The 27628-nt window shown below is 37.9% G+C and overlaps 1 protein-coding gene across 2 annotated transcripts in view; it reads right to left on the bottom strand.

The window, feature by feature from the left end:
* Positions 1-596: 596 nt before the first annotated feature.
* The window catches only part of lepr (leptin receptor), a 67858-nt gene continuing 40826 nt past the window's right edge, over positions 597-27628 (bottom strand). For both annotated transcript variants that reach the window (XM_036570254.1, XM_036570255.1), the window contains 15 exons: positions 23891-24078; positions 18980-19125; positions 18371-18512; positions 14807-15076; positions 10646-10754; positions 10324-10553; positions 9248-9399; positions 8704-8857; positions 8416-8498; positions 7627-7840; positions 6927-7121; positions 5740-5817; positions 5088-5181; positions 2638-2713; positions 597-2278 (listed from right to left, as the gene is read on the bottom strand). In XM_036570254.1, the coding sequence (XP_036426147.1) occupies positions 1496-2278; positions 2638-2713; positions 5088-5181; positions 5740-5817; positions 6927-7121; positions 7627-7840; positions 8416-8498; positions 8704-8857; positions 9248-9399; positions 10324-10553; positions 10646-10754; positions 14807-15076; positions 18371-18512; positions 18980-19125; positions 23891-24078 (2914 nt within the window). In that variant the 3' untranslated portion in view covers positions 597-1495. The remainder of the gene's footprint in view (positions 2279-2637; positions 2714-5087; positions 5182-5739; positions 5818-6926; positions 7122-7626; positions 7841-8415; positions 8499-8703; positions 8858-9247; positions 9400-10323; positions 10554-10645; positions 10755-14806; positions 15077-18370; positions 18513-18979; positions 19126-23890; positions 24079-27628) is intronic.

The raw sequence follows: 27628 nt of genomic DNA, 5'->3' as shown, positions 1-27628 counted from the left end.
ATTCAGAACTAATCATCCAACATCAGTACCTGACCTTGCTAACGCTCTTGTGGCCGACTGCATCAAAATCCTCACAGGAATATTCCAACATTTGGTATAAAGCCTTCCCAGAAGAGTGGAGTCGGTTACTGCAGCAAAGGAGGACAAACTCCCTTTAATACTCTTGATTTCAGAAAAAATGTTGGCTGCAGAAACTGAGTTTCTGTTTAAAGCCGTGAGAGAGTCCCTCCATAACCATAACGGACTACAGTACAAACCACTGCATGGGTGGTTTAGATGAGAAGAATATCATCGCAGTGAAAGAAAAAAAATAATAATAATAATAAAAAAACATGTATCTCCATATTTCCTGTCCTATTCTATCCTTTACAGTGTGTAAACATTCCATGATGAATGGACCAACAGAAATGCTTCAAAATCACCTGGAACAAAACCTCTTTACATTAACTTATATTAAATGTTAAGAACATTTTTGCCTTCCCAAAAACATTACTACCTGCACAACGATAAGCAGCTAGTTAATAAAAGTGTCTGAATAAACTTTTAACTAGCAGAATTTCAGAATAAAGGCATAATGACTGACAGTGCTTGCAATAAATAGTTTATTCTGACCAGAAAAATAGACAGGAAATATTTATACACTATACAAGCATTCTTTAGATACATTTTAACATTTTGAACAGATTCACTGTCAGTAACATTCAATGGTCATCATAAACAATTTGCAATACAAAATGTCAGACACTGAAAATAGATGGGATGTTTCATAACTCAATGTTTGAGTTTTCATAGAATGTAAACATCAATGACAAAATACATTCATATTCAAATGTAAATATAACAGAATAATTGTCATACAGTTTCAGTGGATTCAATCGAACCTGCTTAACCATTTTCATCTGCACCGATTGCAAGTGTTTTTACAAAAGCACCTGTGTCCTATGTTTTCAATGCCTGAGAAAGTGAGGTCCTTTCAATTTATTTGAATACTTCCTGTGACAGCATTGTACATCAGTCAGTAATTCAAATGTTTACTTCAGCCTTCAAAACACACGAGACGCATCCCATATGGCGAGGATGAAAAGCAGCGAGTTCCAGTAAAAACAGGTTGAGACTCAACCTGTCAACATTTGACATTCACAGTCAGACTGTGCTTAGATGGCAGGAGCAGTCTGATCCAGGCACAGTTTGCGCCAGGTGCAGTTTGATTAATGGAAAATTTCTTTTATAGCTTCTCTTAAAAGTAAGGTCAAAGGAGGCATTTGGTGATCATAAGTTGGTTTAGTTCAGAACAGGTGATCCAATGTTAGCACTGAAGGTCCTTTGCTAATGCAGCTTATCCAAGGCCAGTTTAGTTGGTTTTCTCATGAGGAATGAGGGTGAAGATGAAAAATAATGGTAGCTGATCATAAATCCACTTTAGCGGCAGTTAGCAGAAGTTTGCTAGAACATAGTGTCCTCTACTATTTGCAGAGATGAGAGATACTTTTTGATTTCACAGCTGGAGGGCACTCTCCTCCACTTTCTCTCTGAGCGGTTCGGTGGCTGCAATCTGGAACTGGGGCAGATAGAGAGGAATGCTTCTCTGGGAAGAGGAGCTTGAATCACTGGTGCCAGAAAACTTGCGTTCCAAATGTGGACTGGAATCTACACACGAAACTGTTTCATCCACATCTGCATCTTCGTCCTGAAAATCTCCTTCTTCCTCCTCATTCATTCCCAGGTAATAGAGTTCTTTGGCCATCCGCCTGCTCTCCAGAGCTTCATCCTCTTGCTCTGACGTTTCGGAAAACTCTTCCACCGAGTTGTAAGAGCAGGAGTTTCGAGGATTTGCGCCATTGGAGCAGGACTGGTTCTCCAGCTCCCAGAGTCCTCCAGGGAAGGAGCCAGAGATATCAGAGTTATTGGCTGAGAAGTTGCCCTCGTCGCTGGAGCTGCTTAAACTTTCCTGCTGTTTCCTGAGGAGAACTGGCTGATCAAAGACCAGAACAGTGGAGTATGTTACAGACGACTGGCCAGATGTTTCTGGAGTTGCAGCTACGGTAGAGGTGTCAAGAGAAAGGGGCTCTAAGGAGCCTTCTATTGCTGTAAGATTGGTGCTTCTGCTTTCCACATCTACAGAACAGAGAAGGAGGGCCTCCTTCTCTTGGTCTTTCTCAAGAGCGATGAGAAGGGATTTCTCGACTATCTCCACTTCACTGACTCTTTCGGACACCAGCAGAAGTGGGCAAGCAGTAAGGCCCTCTGGATGACCAAACAGGTTGTCTGTGCCCTCCAACTACAAGAAAAATATAAGATAAATATGTCAGTATGAAGTAACACCAATGCATTTTCAAGGGTTGCATTTTACTATGTCTATCCCGACCTGCCGATGAGACTGATCAACTGCATACCGAGGGAATACTCACATCTGTATTCCACCACTAGTAAAGATTTCTTGTTTTTCTGTTACATAATTGTTTAGACAAATAAATTTACATAAAAACACAATAGAAAACTATTAATGGAAGGACATTGTGTTTATGGTAAACATAAGTCAAGATAAAAAAATATTCTTCTTTAACAGTATCGATACAATGATCACAAATCCAAGAACAATACAGTTCTCTGTATATACCAAAGCACTTGAAATCTGACCGTTTTGAAATCCACCCCTTTGGCCCAGGAGCAGTTGTTGGGATTTGGGACGTCTTTCCACATCAGCTTCCTGATTCTGAAAGTTACAGAGACTGAGAGTGAATTTTATGTCTGAACAGACAGTGTGTCTTAACCATAGTGTTATAAGAAAAGCTTGATATCGAACTATTTCTCTAAGCTGATACAAACACCAATACCTAGACTTCGATACAGATTCCTAAACCATACTTTTCCCCAATACCTTCTTTTAAATTACAAACTGAAAGTGGGTGTGGATTAAACCAGATATGAGTGTGAGGTGCTGGAATTGGGTATATTTACTGACACTACAGACTGCAGAAGAATCAAGAAGTGCTGAAACAATAGCATGTAGGAGAGAGTGGGGCACAAAGTTATGTGGATTAAAATGTTGATATTTAATACAGTTAAGCAGGCCTAAGATGAATGTGCTTTTAGTCATGTCCTCATATTGCCATAGCAACCTTGCTTGCAAATGTTGACAGCAACCTGACAGATATTTCTCCAGATTCACGCTGAAAATATTTTGTACCACAACGGTAACTTTTATCATTGTAAGTGTTTTTTGATTAGTGACCTTGTATGTATGAGTCACATTATTTACAACCAGAAGTTTTGCACAGGCCATTTTTTTTCCCTCCAATATGTTAAATTCAGCAAATAAAAAGTAACTGCCGATGAAAATGTGCAGAAGTATGTTTTCTGCAGAGGATTAAAAACATATCACAGATGTAACAAACAAAATATTTTCCAATTTTATAGTGCTGATATCTGCTCTTCTACTTTGTAGTCAGACAAAATACATAATTTAAGCATGTGACACCCTCTTTTTACAAATCAACAGAGATTTGTATTGAACTGTTTGCGTTTTGCATTAACTACCAGACTTTTTGCCCACTGTTGAAACTAGCCTGTCAGTTTGTTAAAACTAAGTAACTCTTGCACTCCTGCCACTTTTGGTTAAAGTTAAGTCAATAACTGCTTGAAACAAAATTTATGGTTTAATTTGTAGCAGAGATGTGTATCTTGATTGTATAAAAAAGTAAAAATTAAAAAACAAATGAATCTTGAATAAATAGTTTTAAAATTATTAAGCAAAATCCAACGTGTTAGCTTATGCTCCACTCCCCTCTGTACGAAATGCAAGTTATACAGCCTATCATCAGTCTAGATTTTAGAGCAGTCATGCTTATTGGCTCACTTTTTAATATTTAGGAGCATCAGTAATTCTTTCAGTACCAGAAATACACTGAATTTTGATCCTCAGCCCTAACTGTAAGACAGAGCAATGAAATCTGACAGTGAGGCTTTGAAACACAGTAAGAGACTTGCTACTGAGCAGTGATATACCTGCCAAGTCAACCCATCCTGTCTTGCTCACTGCATATTTTGCCAGAACCTATGCGACTGCTCAACCTTGTATGCAATAATTTGAAATGTAGGTCCAAGAGGATTCTCCCAGCATAAAGCGTCTAGTCGTGACATCAATATCATTATCAAGAAACTCAAATCTTTACTGTTGTGGCCCTATTAAAAAAAATTAGTCCCAATCAAACAAGCCATGTAGCTACAACCTGAGAGACTATCTGTGCCCACACGCTCTATGTCTGAATCTGTAACATGAATTATGTAAATCAGGCGATGCTTACACAAGAATGAACAACAAGCTTGCCTGCATAAGCAGAATCACACATAGCAAATGCGTATTTATTTGCTGGATGAACAACAGCACTGTCTGCATTCATCTCTCTGCTTTAATGCTAAGATTCACTTCCAAAGCCCATGTGTATTAGTGGACTTTTCGTGGCTCAGTAAACAGGATGAAGGTCATTTTCATTAGTAACTCTACATAAGAAAAGGTGATACAAGTGAATTATCCTAAATGGAGCACACAAAGTAAAACCGTCTGACCGATGGAAGTAATGGACCCAGTAATCAGATGCATTTGCAAATTATGGGCAGATCTCACGACAAGCGTGCCCTTGAGCAAGGCACTCAGTCTGCATGCTGCTGTGTATTGTGTAGTCCAGGGCTCTCTCTGCCTTACTCACTTTTTTTTTTGCTCATTTATTCTGCTGCTTCTGCTCACCCTGTGGTCAATGAACCATGAGGACTTTTGTCCCCTCCTCTGTCACTTTTCATATTTCATTCTGTCAGTCAGTACACGCATGCAGACAGAATCAATAACAATTATCCGCCAACGGCTTAAACCATCAACCTTTGCCACTAAATCTGTATTTTGATTTGATAATCTTATTTGTGCAATGTTAATGTGAATACTAACAGGAGACCAATGTAAGGTTAATAATATTAAATAAAAGAATATAAAGTTGGTTTTAAACCATAGGCACTGTTGGTTGATCTTATTTGTCTGATATTTTGTTAGATTATATCAATTTTGGTTAAACAGAAGTTAAATAATGCTTTCTTACTGGTTTTGTGAGATGATAAGAGTGACAAATAACACGACAGAGAGGAAAGCGATGATCATGAGGAGCATGTAGGCTGCAGGATCACTTCTCACAGCTGCAAAACAAAGCAAAGTTTACAGTTTATAGAGCAGTTCAGTATTTTTTGAATGACATCTATCTGACATTACTCATGTACACTATATGTGTACAAGTATGTGGACACCTAACCATCACACCTATATGAGCTTGCTGGACATCCCATTCCAAAACCATTGGCATTCATATGGAGTTGGCCCTCTTTTTTGCGGCTATAACTCCACTGCTCTAGGAAGCTTTCCGCAAGATTTTGGAGTGTGTCTAAGGGAATTTGTGCACATTCAGTCAAAAGAGCATTTGCGAGGTCAAACACAGGTGACGCATGGGAAGGCTGTTCAGTGGGTTGAGGTCAAGGCTCTGAACTGGACTTCCTCCACACCAAACTCATCAAACCATGTCTTTATGGACCTCGTTTTGTGCACAGGGGCACAGATATGCTGGAACAAGAATCTTCCCCAAACATTTGCCACAGAGTTGGAAACATACAACTGTGCAAAATGTCTTTGTATATTGTAGCATTAACATTACCCTTCACTTGAACTTAAATAAAATATAAAATATAAATACTTAGGCTTACCTTTGCATCTCACTGACTCTCCCTCACCATCCACAAACACAGGGTACAGTCTAAACTCCTCTGAGCCATAGAAATGCCCTGTGTAAAACATCGCAGAAACTGTAACTATTGATGCATATGTAAAGAGAAAAATGAGTCATAAGAGGTGTACAGGTTGATTTCATACACATCTTATCTGCCTTGATTGCTACAGACACTAGCAAATAACCACACTGAAATAAACCTGTGTCCCTAGGCAAATAACACCTGTTGTTGTTTTACTAAATGAAAATAAGTGAACATATCATCTACAAAGAAAATGCTTGTGCACATTTTAATGTACAATTACTGTTTATTTGCTAAATTTAATTTATTTGCAAATGTTAGGGGACATTAGGTAATAGATGCTGGGTATTTACCGTAATCTGTAATGCTGAATGTTCTTGTTAACCGAAGTATGTGAGGTCAATGTCATGTTCAATTTTACTGTGTATTTCAGAGTTGGGCTCCCCTGGTTTAACCTTCTTGACCTATAGCATTTGTTCTATAGCATCTCTCCTGTGATCCATTGGGAGAATTTGGCAATGAGCCATTTAACTCATGTAAATCTGCAGTTAGAGGATTTCCAGTGCTTTCTGCAAGTTAAAGTTTTTCTATCACTGTACGAAAGACAAAAGGCTTCCTTTATTGCTGGTGTGAGCCATGCAAATTCATTCAGAGCTCAATTCGGATCAGTAAGTGCTTATTATTGTTTTGTAACACAAACATTTGTTAGACCGCATTCTTTACATATCAAACGTAATAGAAAAAGACGCATTTCTGGTTTGACCTTTTATATCAAAATCACAATTTGAAAGAGCTGCAATTTTAGTTCTATCTTACTTTATCCAACATTGTCTTAACACATTTTAAGTGGGGAAATTAACATAAAGCTTATGAACTGTCAGTCTGGCAGACTACATTTGGCGTTCAAGTCTAAAGTCTGAAAAAATGGATGTGCTGGTCGTCTCCCAAAAAAAGGCCTGGTGCTTAATCTACAGAAAATAATCACGTTTAAATTGTAGTCGCAATACTGGTCTAAAAAATTGCAATTAGATATATTCCCTAAATCGTTCAGCCATAGTTGACCTTCAAAGGTTCATCGGTAAATTCACAGAAAAGAAAATGACAGAAAGCAACAGAGTCATATATGAAGGCTACAAACATACGGCAAAGCTGAAGGTCCCTGGTGGTGGAGGGGACTCTAAGCCACTCTACTCTCCCAGTGCCCTGTCCAGGGTCTCCATTCAGCTCTAGCCACTCAATGATGAAGGAGACAGGCAGAGGCTGGCCAGATAGTAAAGTCCAGGACAGAGACACACATGTGGCATTGGCTGCAGCATGGAACGATTGCACACATTGTCCTAAAAATAGGAAGAAAAAACGCTTAGTGCACTAAAATACGAAACAAGACCTCACCACTATTACCTGACACAAACACTCAAGACAGGTTTGTTACCATAACAACTGGAATCGAACTATTAGAGCATCCCATCCTATCATGCTGTGAATGTACATTTACAAAGGCTACATCTAATATTCACAACAAAAGCCAATTACAGAGCAACAGTGGCCTGTTCCATAAGCTAAAAGATCAGCTTCTGTATCAAAACAACTACAGCTTCCATTAAAGCAATTAGCCTCAAATGAAAAAAGAGTAATGGGTGACCTAAAATAAATGAATGGAACACAACAAGAAGCAGCAGGGAAAAAAAGTCAAATGACACTAACAAGCTGTCACTATTTTTTTTTTCCTATAATGCATTACAGAAAGCAATTTCCTGTGGTGTTCATTATGTTACTAATGATTCCCCATCAGCGATATTAGTGAAGTGTTACAGCAGGAATGTTGGATGCATGTTAACTCACGTTTAGGCTGACGCACCAGAGTCATGTTGCTATTCTTGGCTGAGAAGCCTAAAGAATTGCGAGACATGACTGTGATGGTATGGACTTCCTCTTTCCACTGGAATGTATAAAATGAGCCAAGGGCTACATCATCCGACCACACGACACCCCCTGAGACCTGGTGCATGACAACAAGTCCCTGCACACAGCTGGCTGGATCCTCTGTTGAAACAGTCTGGAAGACATTAGGAGACAAATCCAAGCTTTAGATGTGAATGAGGCAATTTTCTAAAAAAGAATTTTGTTGATAAACACTATCAAATGGTTAAAGTAATAGCTTGTCAAAAAATCTTACTTACACAGCTTCCACTTTACCCCAAATGGAACTGATCAGTCAAGACACGTTTGGTGTCTGAAAAGATGATTTAACTATCCAACAAAGCTAATTGGTGGCTTAAGCTTTTATTACTTTAGGTACATTTGCCCCTTGGCTTCAGTGCAAAACTAAAGAACCAAGCTTGTCTTAACATGTCTTTGACTACATCTGGCATGAGGGAAATTGTTTTTTTTTTGTTTTTTTTTTCACCGAACTATTGCTTTAAGGCACCACAGCCAAGTCTAATCTGGTACACTCATAATTTATTACCACTATATTTTCACTCATTCTTATTTCATTTCATTCATTAAAACGTACAATAATCAGGTTGTTTAGTGAAGACCAAAGCACCATACACCAAAATCACTCTAATTTACGTAGTAAATAACCTCAGGGACTTGATGCATTGGAATAAGAACTTAAGTCTCTATTACCTTGAAGAGCAGTGTTACATTAGAGTGATTCTTTGCAGTGCCCTCTTGTATAACTCGCCAGAAATCTGGACCCGTCACTGGTACTGAAATCACATGACCAGAGAAATTCACTTAATACAGGGCTACAATTTGCAACGAATTTATAGAACAGATGCATTAAATTGAACACATGCATATGTCTCAGCAGTAGATACTGAAGCAACACAAATCACTGCAGCAGCAAAGTCATTCAAAAGACGTATCAAATTTCCTACAGGACCATGTTTGTTTCACTTTTGAAAGATTTACCGTGACTATTATAAATCGAGGACGTATGAGGCTCGCTCCAGTCACTCCAGTAACCCAAGCCATTCAGTCTTTTGCAGCGCACTTGAACTTTGCATGGAACACATGGATCCTGTACCACAACTGCTGCCCATGACTCAAAGATAGACCCAAACACCTGCGAAGGATAGATAAATCAGTAAATCTGTAAATGGAATTTAAAACTGCAGCCCAAACTCAACTGAAGATAGACCACAAAGTACCTCCTTTTTAATACAAATGTCAATAAATGAAATGAAACGGAGGAGCTCTTGCAGAGTGACCACATAAATTGCTTGCTGTCTGTAATCACAGAAAATATTGCTTGAATCATTTTTCTTCATCATTTCAATCTAAGCTCAAGGAACTTCAATTATTCAGCTATACAACTACAGACCAAAAAAACTGCGCCACCGCATGCCACCTCTGATCGAGCTCTCTGGGTCTCTGTGCAAGGCATTTGCGTTTAGAAAGCTGTTGTTCAGCTTTTACCCACAGCCAGCTGAGACCTTAGTTTAGAGAAATTTACCTTCCACTGAAAATCTGCTATTCCACGCAACGGAACATAGCGTAGCTCATACTGCAGATCATATGCAGGCAAGTGTGGGCGCTTCCAACTCGCTCTCAGTGTTTTGTTGGGTAAAGTGACTGCCTCCAGGTCTAAGGGTGATGATGGTTTCACTGAAGAATGAAAGAAAGAGTGACGTTTAGATGTTGTAAATAGTGTTGTTTAGGGTCTGTATATCTTTGGACTTCATTTAACCCTTAGAAGGTGCAGTTATCGCTGCCCACATAATATGATGTAATGCAATCTAAATTATTTCTCACTCTTAGCTCACTGATGCAAGCAGATACAAGCAGCAGTCGATACCACATTTGTGTTTCCAAACAGCAGAGGAAGGCTTTTTGTTATTTCTTGCTGTTGAAATAAAAAGAAAAAGCTGAAAGAGTAGACTCAAATGCTTTCTTAACACTTGTTATACTCGTTTGGACTATATTGTATCACACTGTATTTATTCCACGGTATACTGTGCACCGTATTACCCCACAAATGGTATCTTACATTGTTTTATTCTCCGTATGGTAATACACTTCATTATATATTCTACTCTGCAATCGAGATGTATCCGCACATCTATGCACCTACCATTTGGCACTATTCCTGTTTATTCCTGCCATCTACTTCACTCCTACTGCCAGTCATCTTTACTGTTTGGTGCCCTTTCTTTTTTTCATTGTTGCTTGTTGTCTGGAGTATCCGCTAGTATGTGCAATACCCTCCTCCGCTACTGCCGCCTGCGTAATTCTTTTTAATCATTCTTCTGTAAGAGCATGCTGCCGTAGAGTAAGAATTTCATTGTATTTTTGAATGCTCTGTATTCTGAATACGTATGACACTAAACCTATCTTGAATCTTGTGATTCAAACCTGTTGGTACAGAATGCAAGTTGAATGTAAACGTAATTCACTGTGTAACTTATCATAATTAAACACAGAATTACATTCCAACATGTGAATAGGACAGTAAAGTAAAAGCGATGCCTCTTGACTTCTAAGGGTTATGGACAGCCAAAGTAAAACTTGATGACAAACTCAAACACTCACCATAATCAACAGGAGCAACAAAGACAGGAAGTGACTTCACTTTGCCATGTCCTCCCTCCACCACTAGCCATAGCTTGTAACAGGAGAAGAGGCTCAAGCCTCGCAAGGTGCATTCCCGAAAGTCTCCCGCACCATCTGGGCACTCCTCCATCCCAAACATCGACTCCTCCTGCATCAGAGCCATGGTGCCTTTCTCATGTGGCATCTCCTCACACATTCCTTTATATCTTCTAAAAATGCAAGGTGCGAGGAAACACTAAACACAACTGTTGCTCTTTCACTCATGAGAGGAATTGGGAGAGGAAGGCATGAATCTGCATACCTGTACAGGAATCGGACGACTGCCCATGGACTTTTATTCCATTTGCAGGTCATGGAATCAGCTCTTGATTGTTGACTAGTCTGACAGGTTATATTTGCATCAAAATATCCTGAAAATAAGTATACAAGTACTCAAATAAGCACTTAACTCATAAGTCGTTTTTAACCAGTTAACATTTACAGACTTCCATTCCTCACTCCAGTAACTTAATAACAACTAAATAATTTTGCAATGTTTTCCAAGCAGTTACTCTAAAATAATCGCTTTGCAATTTGAACATCCATACAGGGGTTATATTTAAAATAATTTAACTAATTAACAGATTAATCACATTTGTCTTATTTGCTCAACAAGCAGTGCAATTTGTTACAGCTATATGAGTGTAAATTTCATCAGTGTATTTGTTCCTTTCAATAACATTATTTTCATTGTGTGAACGCAGAGTTTACGTAAACCTTAACATGAAAATAAAGCAAAACATCCAGTGAGAGGAACAGTGGCTACGTTTTAACTCCTCTGCGTACCACTACATTATATATTGTTTCGAGGGGAACTAAAGCTTTTCACTTTGCTGCTGCTTTTGTTAGTTTTCTGCTTGTTGACTTATCCAGCACTGTCCAGCTGAAAGTGTTCTTTGTTACTAACATTAGTGATATTGCCATCATCGGTGGTGAGTTTTGCTTGTATATAATAGCTTACACTCAATGAACTTCAGGGATAAACAAATTCACTGTTGAAGCAGCTGGAAATAACTGGTTTATCAATAGATAATCAATAGAAGTCACCACTTAAAAGCTGTATCAGCCAAGTTACCACATGCAAGCACCTGGGCTTTAGGCCCGGCACTACAACGAAGCTGATGTTGGCTTATTATTTGAACTTGTTTTTCCACCAAAATGAACTGCTGCACCATTTAAGATGGAATGGAATGCAAATTTTAAATACAGCCGCAAGCGGCAATCTGCGGGGTCCAAGCACCTGGAAGACCTCGAGGAGTAAAGTAGTGGCTCCTGGTCGTAGACTGCAGCAGATCTTCAGATTTTTAAGAAAGCTTTCCTTTTCCTATGATTAAGGCCACTAGCTGATACAATCTATGCAACTCATTTTAACATCTATGATGGGGATTCGAACCCACGACCCTAGAGTTCAAAGGCAGAGGCTCTAACGCTGAGCCACAAGACGTCTGTGGCAAAACTGCAGTTTTTGAAACAATTTATTGAAAGGATGCAACAAGGAACCACGCACCATTTTAGGACAAAGTAGCAGCATAAACAAATTTCATGTCTCTGGACATAGAAGGCAGCAAATCTTTGGATTTTTAAGAAAGATCCTTCATTAAGATTAAGATAATTAAGCATGTGTTCACAACAACTGCTACAGCACCATCCAAGACCAGTACAGGAAATTAAACCCACGACCTTAATCTTCAAAGGCGGATGTTTTCATGGTGAGCTACAAGAGGCCCACAGCAGACCTATTTTTTTTGAGAGAATTTATCGGTCTAGAGCAATAAGGAACCTAGCACCACCCCATTGGGAATTAGTTTCCACCTTGCAATTACTGTGACTATTGAGTAGTATAATTTCAAACGAAATCATAATACACTGTCAGTTTGTCATTTTGTATATTTGTGTCAAATTTATATTCAGACAATTATTGCTGTATTTTTAGCCTTTTATGGCAGAATAAGCCAATTCATACCAAATTATTCAAATCTTCAGCCACACTGTGCTTAAGTCAGATATTTTCAACATGATTGTTTTAAGAAAAATTTAATTTGATTTAAACTCAAGAATTAGTAAGCAATGTCTATTCTCCATCTTTTTTCAACCGTGATATTACTGGAAGTTTTTTAAGACTTGTATTTGCAAAATTGTTAGGCTTAGTGAAAAACATAACATTCAGAAATGCTCTTCGCTTAAAGACATACAGTAAAGCTTTCCATGTATATGTCAACAATGACATGCAGTTACTGATTTGGCTCCCTCTGGTGGCCAGAGAAAAATCTGACCAAAATTTGCTGAAATCAAATTATAGGATTTCCTGTAAAGTACAACCTACACATTATGCAAAGTGTTAATGTGTCATTAAGATGCATAATTTGAAACAATAATCATGTCTTTATTTTAATCTTAGACAGGAATAAATACATTTTAGATTGTTGGCAGTACATTGAGCATTGTAAGAGCCAACTTAAGCCAATTCAAGCCAAATCTCATAGGTTTCCTCAGCTGATTATTTGCAATGTATATATCATTTTTGGTCACAATCAGAGCATAAGTGACAGATTTGTGGTCCCTTGTTTCTGAATCGGCTGGACCAAACTGATTGATCCATAACTTGCAATAACATTGTGCTTAAAAGCCAAGGTTTTTTAAATAATTATTGATCTTAAGACTTTGACGGTTGTTTAGAGACCAAGTTTGAGACGTTGCAAAAACATTTCAGCAAACAGTATGAAAACATCAGTTTTCAAACTCCGATGATTTACAGAACAACAATAGAGTTTTTTAAAAGACGTGTATAAGCAAAATTGCTTGGCTCAATGGAATACATAAAATTCAGAAAGTTCCTTTGCCGCAAGATAGTTGTTGCAAAGACTATGACCATAAGTATGTTTGAAGTCATAATTTGCATTTAATGCTGATGCTCCCTCTGCCGGGCAGAAAAGATATTACCCTTATTAATTATGTGGCCATCCTGGCTTTAACTCAAATTTCCACATTTCCTGTGCAATTTTGGAACAGACATATAATTGCAATGTTTTAGACATTAATAAGATGTGTAATTTAAAACCATTATCTAACCCCTAAGTCAGAAAAGCCCAGGTCGAACAGATTCATTGGTGTCTCATGGCTGTTCTTTGCAATAAAGTCAAGGTTTTTTTGATAATTATTTACCTACGGACTCCACAGATTGTTTTAAGACCAAAACTGAAACAGTTGTTTTAAAATCCACAAATTAGTTTGAAAAGCTCAATTTTTAAACATTGATCAATCAAAGAAAAACTTTACAGAATTTTAAAGACTTGTATTGGATAAAATGTCATGCTCAGTGTAAGCAATGATATTTATTGATTTATTTTGATATATGATAAAATTTATAGGACTTATTCTCATTTATACGCTATAGCGCCACCTCATGGCCAATTGAGGTCAAACTTTATAGGCTATTAGAGATTGACTATGTGGACATATGATATTTTTGTGATGATTGGCCAATGCTAAGCCCTCCAAATGCCTGTTGAAAGCTTACTGGCCAATGGCAGCCATATTTGTCAAATGATTCAGTTGTCCTTAATAGATCTTGTAAATATTAGGCCATGGATACAGCATGCAAAGTTTCAGCTCAATTGGCCACGTGGTTGCTGAGAAACAGATTTTTGGCTGTTATAGTGCCCCCTATAGAGGAATCGTTATCAACCTTGGTGGGCTTCCACATAATCATGTGGGGTACAGGACTGATAAGTTTGATGTGAATTGGCCAAAGCAATCTCGATCTGTAGCCGTTTATGTGAATTAAGCCAAACCCAGAAGGGCTTAATTGGCACGTGGCAGCCATACTGTTTACAAATATTAATTTTTTTTCGATAATTCTTGACCTCCAGACTCCCCTGAACATTTTGAGACCAATATTGTGTTGATATCTTGAAAAACCTCAGACTAGTAGAAAAATGTAGATGTCACATATTTTGCCAATTATGATGATATGATGATTTGGGGGCGGAGCTAAACTTGCAGTGGATGTAGAATAAAGCAAGGATTATGTAGAAGCAAGAATTTTGAGGGTAGCCCCCATGGTTCAGGTGATATGGGCAAAAACGTAAAATGTTGGGGTCATTTCAGTTGCCTGAGTAGTGGGGGGGAATCTACACCTACCCTCTAAGTTTGGTCTTTGGATGACTTACGGTGTCTTCTCCACAAACCGTTTTAGAGCAGAAAAAGAATAATAATAATAAGAAGAAAAATCCTAGCAAAAGCAATAGGGTTCCATGCACCTAAAGGTGCTTGGACCCCTAATAAGAAGCCAGCAAATAGGAAACTAACTTCATCTTTGGGGAATTATGGTTCGAAGGGTCAAAATAGCAAAATGCATAATAATATGCATAATAACCCATAGAAACTACAAGGTTTGCAGAATTTTCTACGAATTCTCTCTCACCTTCTGTGTAGACTTTGGCATAAGCAAGGCTGCACTTAAATTTCTCTCCCCATGGATGACAGCACATCAGAGTATCAAATCCAGGCTCCTTTGACATAATGGTGACCGCACTGACCCGCTCATTGACCACTCTGTACTGGCTTTCTGGGATCACCCGGCCATTCAGCAACCACACTGCCCTGCTGGCAGCCCAGCTACGGTTGTGAAAGACACCGTATACTGTTACTTCTGCCCCAGGCTTGGTGAATACTTCAGCAGGAATGTAGCTCACTTTTTAAGAGATGGAGAAACAGAGAGAAGAATAAAGTGCAATTTATCAGACTGGCTTTAATCTTGATAACACAAAGTTTCTTTGAGAGAAATTTGCTGATCATTAATTGAACGTTTACAAAATCATGACTGAATCAAGTAAATTAAGTACATAACTTTTTTCATTGGTCATGGGTATGTAATACACTGACTGACGCTGTTTGTAGGAGACTACATAAATAAACCATATCCAATGTGTTCCAAAAAAAAAAATGAAATAGGGAAAACGTGGAATGAGGAATAACAAATCTTACTATAAATTCTACAATTCTAAGCAGACTGCTGTTCAGTTTGAACACTATTTTTTTTCTTTGGCCTACTTTGGCTGTTTTGCCTCTCAAGCTCCCTGATGTGGTATCTCCCACCCTCATCTTCCTTTGAGTGTACACAGTGGATCTCCATTTAGGTTGCCATGGAAAGTAAACCCAACAAGCATTTGACAAAAGCACTATAATCCTGCCCTCATGCTAAAAGAAAAAACACTCAACCAAGAACCAAAAAACCCTCTTTTATACAGGCTGATACGAGTGAATCAAAGTGCATTTCACTGTGTCTCTCATCTGCCTCTGTAGAGTGGATCTGCAGATATATTGCATAGTAAATCATTTATTTTTACTCAAAGGGAAGTTTCAATGAAGTGCATCAACTTGAGGAGTGTTTATTGGATGTTATTAATGGAAGCACTGCTTTGCGTGATGTCACGTGGAAACCAGCATAGCTTCTACAGAAAATGAAAATGAGACTTTGCTTCAGTGCTGTATAACTTTTGTGTTTTACTGATTGTATTAAAAATGTCTGTCCTGACTTGCTCGATTCCACTGGAATTCTCTCTGCGATGTGCTTATTCTAGTATACAGGGTTGGGATGTAATGGAATAAAGCCTGAGTGGACTGATAAATGATGAGATAACCTCAGTGTTGCTGAGCTCTGCTTAAGCATGAGTAGACTGACAAATCAATGTGATGATCAGTTATTAATTTCAGCGCTAAACTCCTTTGAGGGATGATGGAACTGAACAGTCCCCTCAGTAGTAGTCACTGTTCATGAGTGATAAGCTTAGCATTGTTGCTATATGGGACTTGCATGCATTTCATACCAAGTTACACACATGTCATTAACCGAAAATCACAGAGCTACCCACTTTATAGTCAAGTCTCTAAGATATTGTTATTGGGATATGGTAAACTGTTTGCTTAGTTTATGAGGTGGCAGTGGGAACAGCAGTGGACTGAAGCAGGTGATGAGCAGCAAATTAACACTGCCAAAAGACTCTCTGCATATAGCTCTCTGCATATGCATCTAAACTAATTTAACAGATAGTCTCTTCATTTACAGAAACCAATAAGCATCATGCACAATGTTTAATTCAAGTTCCCACTATGGAGAAATTCTATCATATGTGCATATGATGAGTCAGAGTTTGCTCTGTGTCTCTGTATGGGAGTTTTACCCCTGAGACCCTCCACAAGCAAGTCTTACTCATAAGGACATTAAATCATGCTGTCTCTATAAATGCATTCAACTGCTGCAAATCATTTGACAGAGATTTTCCATTGTTACTGAGTACTCAATGGCCTGTGCGAGCAACAATCAAGACACTCAAACAAACACATTACAAATATGGCTGACTAATTTGTGGGAATCTGAACAGCCTGGATGTTGAGCCAGTTGCCAGCTAAAACGGGAGGTGCAGCTAAAGGTGATCATATCAAACTGACTGCATAAGTAATAATTTCCTGTATAATCAAAACCACAGACTGCTAAATAACATGTTCTGTTAAAAAACAACTAAATATTCAATGCTTGGATACCATACATATGGTACAGTAAAACATTCATAAAGAGCTGTCCATTTGGTTAAAAAGAAAAAGCTCAACAAAAGAATAATTTAGAGAGCGGCTATGTGGATAAATAACATGACAGACAGGGCAGCACTAAGTGGGCATGAAAGTAACTAATGTAAAAGCAGAGGATTACAGTCAAAGCAGTACACACAGTCTAAAAGGCTGAATACTGCTGGAGATAAAGTACAATTAACCTTTTTGGTTCCAACGTCATGGTTTTCGTGTAACATGCAGTGAGAGATAATTTGGGGCTCAACTCCCATATTGGTGGCAAGTTTAAAGGGGAATTCCACTACTTTTTCAGAGTGGTTTGAGTTAAAATGGTTAGAGAAACACTTTAGCGAAACTTGCAGACTCAGATTTCTTTACAGAGGTGGTGATAAGAACCAGGGATCATGATATTTTCAATGCAAGTACAGCCATTGTATTACTATACAAAACCACCAGTGAATATATATATACGCGTCATCATAATTGTGTATGTAATGTTGATTATAGTAAAATAGTGGTAAATATGAAAAAAAACTCCATGTCCATCTCCATCACGCATGCAAAACCTTTTCATAAACATATCATAAACCTGTGGTGAAAAATGTCTCAGGCTGCATATTCATGACCATTTCATGTAATAACTTCCTGTGAAGGAGCTTTTTAGAGACTTTAAATGCCTCAGACATCTGGTTCCAATCACCACCACTGTGAATAATTCTGTCTTAGTGTGTTTCTCTGGAACAGAGTACTTCATATTATTATGTTATTTAACGTATAGTTCTGTCCAAAAGTCTTCGAGGCATCTGAGAAAATTTGTAAAGCCATTTATCTGGGCAGTAAGCATTTATTTTCATATTAATATTAGAATAAATAAAAATAAATTATACACTATGATTTTATTAGTTTATCTATCAGTGTGTTGGTTTAACCATTCCACAGTCATCCTTGAAGAAGCCCAGCATTTACAGTTACCTACTTCCGTCCACCATTAAATTAAATCAGCTGTGCAAATCCATGTAGTGGCTGGAGTGGACTAAGATGTCAGGAACCAAACCTGGTTTTCTAATTGTATTCTTCTAACCAAGACATTAATACCTTGCTGAAAAACAAGTAATTCTTGTCACATTTTACTGTATTTGTATTTACTGTAATGTTAAAATTGAAAATGATTTTGATTAAATGATTAAATTATTTTTACCAGATATGTAAAATAATTAAACTCAAAAAAGTAATATTGTTAAACAGTCTTGGCTAAGCTAATGCCAGTGTCTCTATGTAGTTTAATCTTACTGATAGCTGACTGGAAAAAAAAATGTTTTTTGCTATTTAGCCAATCTGAAACAACAAAAGTACCCAACTAAAACAGAACAAGATGAGCTAACAAGTATTAAGACTGTTTACAATGTCATAGCTTCATTACCATAAAGTGTGAGGTAGAATGGCTGGCTCCAGTCACTCCAGTAATGCGGGTGTTGGGGGCTCTGACAACGCACTTGAACAGTGTATCTGACTCCAGAACTGAGGTCCCTCAGAGGCACCCAGGGATACTGCACCTTGAACACCTATGGCAAATGCAACAGCAAATATATACATATTCAGTTGTCTATATGTAGACAGTGAAGTACATTTAAGTCGCATGAATCAGGCTCCAGTCCTCTCAGGCCAGAACACTGCAGACTTCAGCTCGCTGCCTTATTAAACCCACCTGATTCAGCTCATCAGCTAGTTAGCAAGGCCTTCATTAACTGAATTCAGAGCGCTAGATGAGGGTAAACGCTAATCTCCGCAGCACTTTGGCCCGGAAGGTCTCCAGTTTGACATGCCTGATTTAAATGAAGGTTTCAATATGCAATTTGTCAAAAAAGTACACCCACGCAAATTATTACATAACAAATATAATAAAGAACAGCATCAGTGGCAAAACATGCCTAACAATACACCTACATTTGAAAAACAGACCAGATGACTAGACCATTAACCGACCTAGACTGATTTTTAAGGTCATTTTACAAGCAAATGTTTTACTCACCTCCCAATGTTGGAGAGAAGTGTTGGATGTGTAGCGGATCTCATAGTTAAGTGGATATCCACCAGATAGTGAGACATTCCATGTGAATATCACCTCACCCTCCGTGGTCACATTATGGTGTAGATTAAATGGCGGGTCTGGCTTTCCTGTGAAAGACAGTAATTCATATTACCTTATAGCAGAAAGACACTCGATTCAAAGTTGTACAGAGCCGATGGTGAGTTTCACCCTCTGCCATACAACTCCTAAAGCAAAATAAAATATATAATATTCCACCTCTTGTAAGCATATCTACTTTTAAACTGACCACTGCTAGCACTACTCCATCAGAACTCTCATTAACTGAACCTTCTTCCTTTCTGCTGTTTATATCTCAGGTCTTGTTATTCGCATTATTATTACTTTTTAATATAGAACAGAGAATTATTTATTTTACGAAGCAATTGTGTTATTATAGTGAAGATTTACTTAGAATATTGTCTGACAATTCTAAAATGTATAATACTGACTACAGCTTGATTCAAAGAATACGGAAGCAAAGTTTCAGCTTAAGCCGGCAATGCGCCATTCTTCATTGAACAATTATATGCCATCTTACAGACTCCAAGCTATAATTACTTTCTGTACCTTTTGCCAATGTCTGCATTTATGGCTGTCCAGAACAGGGATTTCAACAATAATTACTGTGTAATCATTAGAGGCAAGAAAAAAAATTGTTGGCTCCCCCAATATCAATATCACTATTTCCAAAATGGCAGAGCTTGTTAATAGGCATTGTCGCTACTGTCATTCACTCACTGCATTTTGCCATTATTAGCTTTGGCTAAGATACTGCTGCCTCATTATTATTAAACAGAAATGGATCTGCCTTGACTGGAGTGTATTTGTTCATTTATTGTTCAATTCAGCTTTCTCTTTGCCAATGAGCAGTTTGAGTGCAAAGCACTTTTAGCAGGGAGCCTAGAACACTCAAAAGAGGAATAAAAAAAAATAAAAAAAATAAGAATTTAAAACTTCAAGGTTCAAATATGCTGTGCTTTTTTCATCATAGCATCTGGGCAGATCTACAGGGTGGCAAAGTTTGGCACTCGTCACCCAGATTCCGGAGCACCTAATTTATCATATAAAATTATATTAAGTATACCATGCCTATAGTCCAAAAACTCCTGAAATGGACAAGAGGTAATGTTTACTACATTGGATTGCATAACAACACCACAACAATGCTACATATACAGTCGTATGAACATCCCAGGTCAAATTACATGTTTTGTATTTTTGATCTTCTAAGTGAAAATAAGTTGACACATCCTCTACAGGAAATTAATTAATACAACATTTTTCTGCAAATTTTAGTGCACAAATTCTATTTATTCCATGTTTTTTTTCTCCAATATGTTAAATTCATCAAAACAGTACCTGTGCATTAAATAGTGCAGAAGTGTGTACAGTAGAGGATGTGCACTTCTTTTCATACAGAAAATCAACAATAAATCACATGCAAGACATAAAGACCTAAGAAAACATTGTTAAATGTCAAAATCTTTGAGAAAACTGCGTGAATGTGTTTTAAGAAGAAATTTCTTCTTAAAAATGGTTGGTGAATGAGGCCCATTATCTTGAAATCTGTGTATATGTGTAATAGCTAAGTGCAATCCTTTTAAAAAAGTTATTATGAATTTCAATTATTTATACTTTAGAATAGGTGTCTCTCCCCACTGCTGCTTATATTTCAAATCTGTGGGAAACACTGGAATAAACTTCAAGTGTTAATCTCAGACCAGTTTAACTCCAGTGTAGACATTAAACCCCCTGCTCAAGACCCCTTTCATCAATCTTCTTTCATCAGTCTTCCTAAATACTAAACTGTAGTAAACTTCCGTTTCATTCACTGCCGGAAAATGGCCTCTGACAACCAAATGTGTCATCAGCCTGCACCTTAAAAAGAGTGCTGATTTAGCACACAGACCTCCATGCTTTTCCTATCAGAAGAAATCTGTAGCTGGTCACCATGGTTTTGGAGACAAAGCAAACACACATCTCCTTGCCTACATGGAGTTCTTGATGTTTGAGAAGCATTTTACTGTGAAATGACCTGCTCAGTCATTTACCAGTCAGACCTCTAAACCAGGTAACAGGCCAGGAACAAATATTATGTGTTGCCTACTTCACTGGCCTACTGAAGCCACAAATTAATTTAATTACTTAGACGTTTATGTTATTCCCTGCTGGATGTGAAATTTCGCTCTAATCTGTTTATATGTAGCATTTTTCAAGATTCTTTAAAGGAATAGTTCGGCAAAAAATCTAATTTACAAATAATTGATCATCGAGGACATATTGGTGTCCACATTTTCCTTCTTTAGTTTAGCCCTGGAGCTACGAGACTAGCAGTGCTAAAAATACTAGACAGACACCCAAATCTTTTCTGTAAATACATCCACATAGCTCTTTTTAAACCAATCAGTCTTCGTTACGGTCTCACAGACTTGTCAGTGTGTTTTGTTTTTTTTTCCCCCCCCAATCACACAATACTATCAACGCTAGGAGGGTGAAGGCTAACACAGGCTTCCTCCGAGACCTGTGAAACCAGCCACCGTTTCTTTTCGAACTTCCGCTCACGCCACACACTCGGAGGAAAGCGCCAACCGCCAGATCTGTTACGTCAGCTAACAGACGCCTGCGCTGACTAGCATCGCGTTGAGTGATGGGGGGAGAAGGATGGGCCATCCTACCCACCCTGAGAGAGCGAGGCCAACTGTGCTCTCTTGGACTCCCGGCTACGGATGGCTGTAGCATCACCAGGGATTGAACTTGCAACCTTCTGATGATAGGGTCAACGCTTAGACGGTTGCGCCACTCGGGAGCCGTCAGTGTGGTTTAAGACACAGTAAAGTACAGGGTGATTCAAAAAGATTCATCCGATTTCAAAGCGCCATATTTTTACAACCATGAGGCGCATAGGAACCAATCACACACCAATTGAAAGAGGAGGTCATAGAGTTTCTCATTGTCACCGGAAGACGGCACCCTTCAGTCAGTAAGGAGATGGCAACCCCTGAGCAGAAAACGTTTTGCGTTTCTCCACTTCAATAAGAGTGAATCTGTCATAACTGTGCAACGTGATTGTCGTTGTCAGTGAACCTCCAACAGCTCAGAGCGTTCGTTGTTGGTTCCACAACACTGGATGATCTCCGAAATCGCACTGAAAGAGCCGTGAGTACAGCAACACCCGATATGCTCAATGGAGTATGGCATGAACTTGACTGTTGTGTTGATGTTGTCCGTACAGCTGGAGGAGGGCATACTGAGCACTTGTAAAATTACATAATAAACTTTATGCTCACTTAAACCATTTACAATTTCCTGCATTGTTCTGTAATGATTAATGATAGTGACATAGATCATTTTGAAATCAGATTAATCTTTTTGAATCACAACCACTTTAGACAATATTAGAATAATCTGGGTGACGAGTGACTTCTTGGGTGTGTTAGCCTTGTAGCTTTAGCGCTGAACTAAAGAAGCAAGATTTGGACACTAAATGTCCCAGCTGATCAACTACATCTGGGTTAAGCTGAAAAGTGTGTAAATTAGATTTTTCGCCAAACCATTAATTTAAAAATACTTTAATATAGTTTCTAGATCATTTGGATAAAGCATAAGGAAAAAATACAGTGAGTGCATTTACATGCACTTAATAATCTGATAACTGCAGAAAATCAGGTTGTCAGTAGTCCGATCAACGCATTTATATGCACTTGAGTAATCAGATAATGATAATCTACGTGAGTCTGGGAGCAATCGGATTTCTGCTTTGCAACCAGCCAATAAACTCACGGAAGAAGACATGACGCAAATGTAATGTAAAACTCAAACTTCATGCCATGGTTTTTTTAATTAAAACATTGTCCCACTTTAGCAGAAAATATGAACATAAGGAAAAATGAAGAAAAAAAAAGAAATAAAGAATAAAAATAAAAACTAAAGAAAAATAAATTCTTCATTTCGTCAAGCATGTAGTTGGTTTCAGCAAATCTTATTACTGAGCTAAAATCCAGCTCTCTTTATTGAATTTCTTAATCAGATTTCTAGACCTTACTCCAATCTAAGAAACTGTATGCTGTTTACATGACCATCTGAATAATCAGATAACTGCAGAGATCCAATTATAATCGGATTGCTGATTTCATGTAAACGCACTCAACGATGTACCATAATATTTCTATGTTACTACATAATGAGCAAAGATTTGGTATAATTAATACCGACCCTAACTTGCTTAATAATTATCAGCTGCTCTTTCACACTTTGACTTTACAGACATGCAAGATTGTCTATCAGCAGATACTGGCAGTGATTCATTTCCTAAATATCAAACACAGCAGCCACCCACTAACCTTGATGTACATTTAGCCTTCTTACAGGAAAACCATGCTTGTGACGCCAGTTTCGAGATGAACATTTATAGAAATGACAGCCTGCTGCTAAACCTCCTGCTGAGGTTTCACTGTGGAATCAGGAGACTTCAGACTTAGAGAGTGGAATTCGTCATTATTCTCAGAACTCTGCTGTCTTATGAGTATGGATGGGACCTATGCCACCCTTCTGTTAATGGAATTTGTATTTAAAAAGGCACTATGTAAATTAATGTTTACATTTCCAAGCATATCATCTAACATATCAAAACATAACCACTAAATATTAATTTGCTGTCTATCATTATTATATGATGTTCATTGTTCAGACACAAGCAGCTAATGATGTGTCTAGTGTTTTGCCAAATGTCAATATCTATACATGGGAAAATTTCAAACAAGCAGTACCGTTCAAAAGTTTACAATCAGTAGTTAATAAAATAACTGTTGTTATTTTATTCAATCTCATTGACAGTGAAACAGGGGAACTTACGTAGCTGATAGGTGCTGATGTACATCTCTGGTGACAGCAGAGAATGGCTGTTGACAGACCCACTAATTAGCAGTGAAACGGAGGCATCGTTGGCATGAACGGGAACAGAACATGTGACTGCATCATTCCCAGAACACTGAGCCTGAATGGTGTGGTTTGTTTCATAGGTCTGTGCAGACAACTCCTTTCTGAAACAGAAAAGCAGCATCACCAATCATTTCTTGTACAATTTATGGTATCATATTAAAATGATAAGTTGTAAATTATAGGGTTATAACGATACACTCAGCTCCAAATTTTATTCGGTTCTCCATACTAGCTTCACGATTTTATTCGGTTCTCAATACTAGCTTCAGGGTTTAATACTGTCATGATATTTTGGATCGAACTAAGAAAAATTATGACTGTGTCCAAATTGACATTGCACAGCCTGGGAGGTGGAGCTAGATATGACAATGAACATGCTGCTGTGTTAGGTTAATTGTAATCTTTGATGATCAAACAATACAACTGCATAAGATCACACTGTTAATAGAACCGAGCTGATGTTGCCCACCTCAATGATGTGTAATGTCACATTCGTGAATTGAGGTGTACTGTTACACTCCTACTATCTGCACTAATATCTGTAAGCAAAATTGACATTGAATGAGGTATGAAGGTTATTAATCATACTTAATCATTTGTAACCTACACAATGAGATATTACAGAAGTTTTCTATGACCCTAAAGTCACAGGAAACAATGCGTAAAATATTTACAATGTTTGTATGATACTGAAATCGAGTGTTATATGAAACTTCCAGCAAAGTTTGAATGAAAAAAGCCCAAGATAGAAAAATAAGAAAAGACTGCTTAAAAATGACTAATCAGTCATATCTGAGAAAAGTCTGGCCATGGCTAATATTCTGATCAGCATGTATGACTGACAGCCCTCAGTCTAACACTTCCAGTCTGCTATGCCACTGAAGTAGAACTAAACAACAGCACAAGGGAGAGAAATGAGTAAAACAGGTTCTACATATCCAGGCAGTGTTTTACAGTGTTCATGTCTACAAAGACATTATCTAGCTTTTAAATGGAAACGTCTTAAAAGAAAGTATTAAACAGGCAGACAGACAGATGGGCAACAAACAGACAGATAAGCTAGCACAACAGCACAGCTTTCTTTCTGTAGCTTTCTCTGACTCAAACAGAGAGAAAGAGACTATAGAGGAACACAGTTTTGTTAAAGGTGTGTGGGCAGGACAAGCCACAATTAGCTTTGCAATTGGTGAGGGTAATGCTTATGTTAGCGCTCCATTTATTGGGCATTGGAAAGTTATATTGTGAGACCAACAACAGTAACATGGATTTATGTACCTAGAAGCTTTAAACTAGCATATCAGCTTTGTGTATTCAGATGCTGTGGCTGCTCCTTGGCTAAGTATTGCACAACAGCCAGTGCACAGGAAACCAAGTATTACTAAATATGTCTTTACTATATAACAAGGAACCACTACACGGTCAAGTTTCCAGGAAGTTTGTATTGCTGAAACAAGCTGAACAACCTCAAACAATATAACTAGTGTAAAACCTCTTCTCATACCACAGATGCATGACCAAGCCAAAATGCACTGAGACAGTATAAGCTGAGGTGTCAGTAGGGAAACAAGAACCATATTCAAAGTGCATTTATATACTAATGCAGGATCTATAGGTCTTAAAACAATGAATTAGTTTACAGTGTGTGAAAGTACATGCTTTTGTGTGTGTACGTGTATGAGAGAGATGGTAGTGTTTCTTTTCCTCTTTTACTGCCTCTTATCCTTGACTCTATACCTCTGTTAGGAATTGTTGCTGTTTATGTACAGCGAGGTGGGCTGTGGGGGATGCTGATGGTGCAAGAAGGACCATCTTCAATAACAGTCACAACAATAACAGAAAAGCAAAACAAAGAAATAAAAATGGAATGAGAAAGGAAGGACAGACGTATTTAATAGCATAAATAATAAGCAGTAAGACAAAAAGGAGACTAAACAAAGCACAGAAAAAATTGGGACCTGTGCTAAAGGGATGAGTCACTGTTTGGGCCCAAAAACTGTCATAAAACAATACTTCTAAGTACTGTTACTCAGCGTAACAAAAATCTATACCCTCCCGGACCCTTTGTGGGTATGATTGGAGACCACTGGCCTACACACATTTCCCAAGACACCTTGCAGCAGAGTGCCAGTCCCAGTGATTGAGGACCACAAAACTGTGGCTTTAGGGTTTTCTACACCCTTACCAAATGACACTCATGACGAATTTGCTGACGATTAGTAAGTAAACTATTTATACAGCACTTTCCTAAACCAATGTTACAAACATTTTAACTAACATATGAAATAAGAGACATATTAAACCACAAAAACACTACATATGACCGGAATAAAAATGCATCTTAGCTCAGCTCTCTAAAGTGGCTTGAGTCAGAAAGTCTAATGTCAATGAGAAAACTATTCCAAAGATTAAGGGCACAAGCTCTTGGAGGCCTCAAATACCTTACACTGGTATAGGGAGTTAACATATCACAAATATATTCAGGGGCTTCACCATGTAAGACCTGATAAGCTTGGACCAGTGCTTTACTAAATTTCTCTGGTAACCAGTTAAGAGAACCAAGCATTGGGCTAACATGCTCCCTACGTCTTGTGTTTGTAAGAATGAGAGTGACTGTATTTTGGACTAGATTGCTGATAAGTTGCATGAAAACACTAGTGTGTGGTAGGGCTGGGAATTGTTCAACATTTTTTGATCAATATCAATACTGGATATACAATACCTTCACTTCAATATTGACTCCTGAATGATATCATCTCTTTTGAATGTAAAAAGGTAATATACATATAAACATTAAGACTTTATATCTGTAGTAAACAATCAGAAAATTTACATGACACATACCTTTTAGTACTTAATTTTAAAGTCTTTTAAATGGGTTACAAAGTGCAAGTCACGTCATATCCAGCAGTCTCGGATTTTGCAGACTACTGTTATTTGTATCTGTGTACTGTTATTTGTATCTGTGCTTGTTTGTTTGTTTGTTCAACAGACTGCAGATGATAACATGTTACTAGTCAATCATCACTCTAGATTTCGGAACAACCACACTTACTGGTTTCCTGACACTGATAAGCTTGACAACTTGAAAAAGGAAATTTGATACGGAAAGAGACAGAATTTTTCTATACTCTCTGGTACTGGAGTAATTTGTTTGGTGCCGTAAAAGTGCAGTGCTGTGTCCCTAAAAAGCTCGAGTTTGATAGCATTGATTTAAAAGAATAACATCACAAATAAAGCACTGTGGTAACAGTAATATCAAAAGAACCCTGAGAGGTTCTGAAGTGTGCTGTAGTGCAGGCAAAGTGGTTAAGGCTAGGCTTAATTCATGTTTGAGAAACCATCCCATAATGTAAGAAGAAGAGAAATGATGTGAATTGTTATAGTCACTGTTTTAAGGAATCCTTTAACAACAAAACCAAATCGCCAATTCTAGTTTTGAAATACACTCAAGTGAAAATAATATCATAATATTTTCATGAAGAAAGATTTAATGCCCAACCGACCAGTGTTTTTCAGTAACAACAAGGCATATCTGTATCTTTTTCAGTGCTGCTGGAAAAGCAATTCAGATTGTTCCATATGAAGTTGCTTGTCTATGAGTAGTTCTATGAGTAGCTGTGTCCAAACTTTTGACTGATGCCATATGTATGT

Source organism: Colossoma macropomum, unplaced genomic scaffold (assembly GCF_904425465.1).
Source record: "Colossoma macropomum unplaced genomic scaffold, Colossoma_macropomum, whole genome shotgun sequence".
NCBI lineage: Eukaryota > Metazoa > Chordata > Actinopteri > Characiformes > Serrasalmidae > Colossoma > Colossoma macropomum.
The sequence above is the reverse complement of the archived record's forward strand: the minus strand, read 5'-3'. Positions and strand labels throughout refer to the sequence as shown.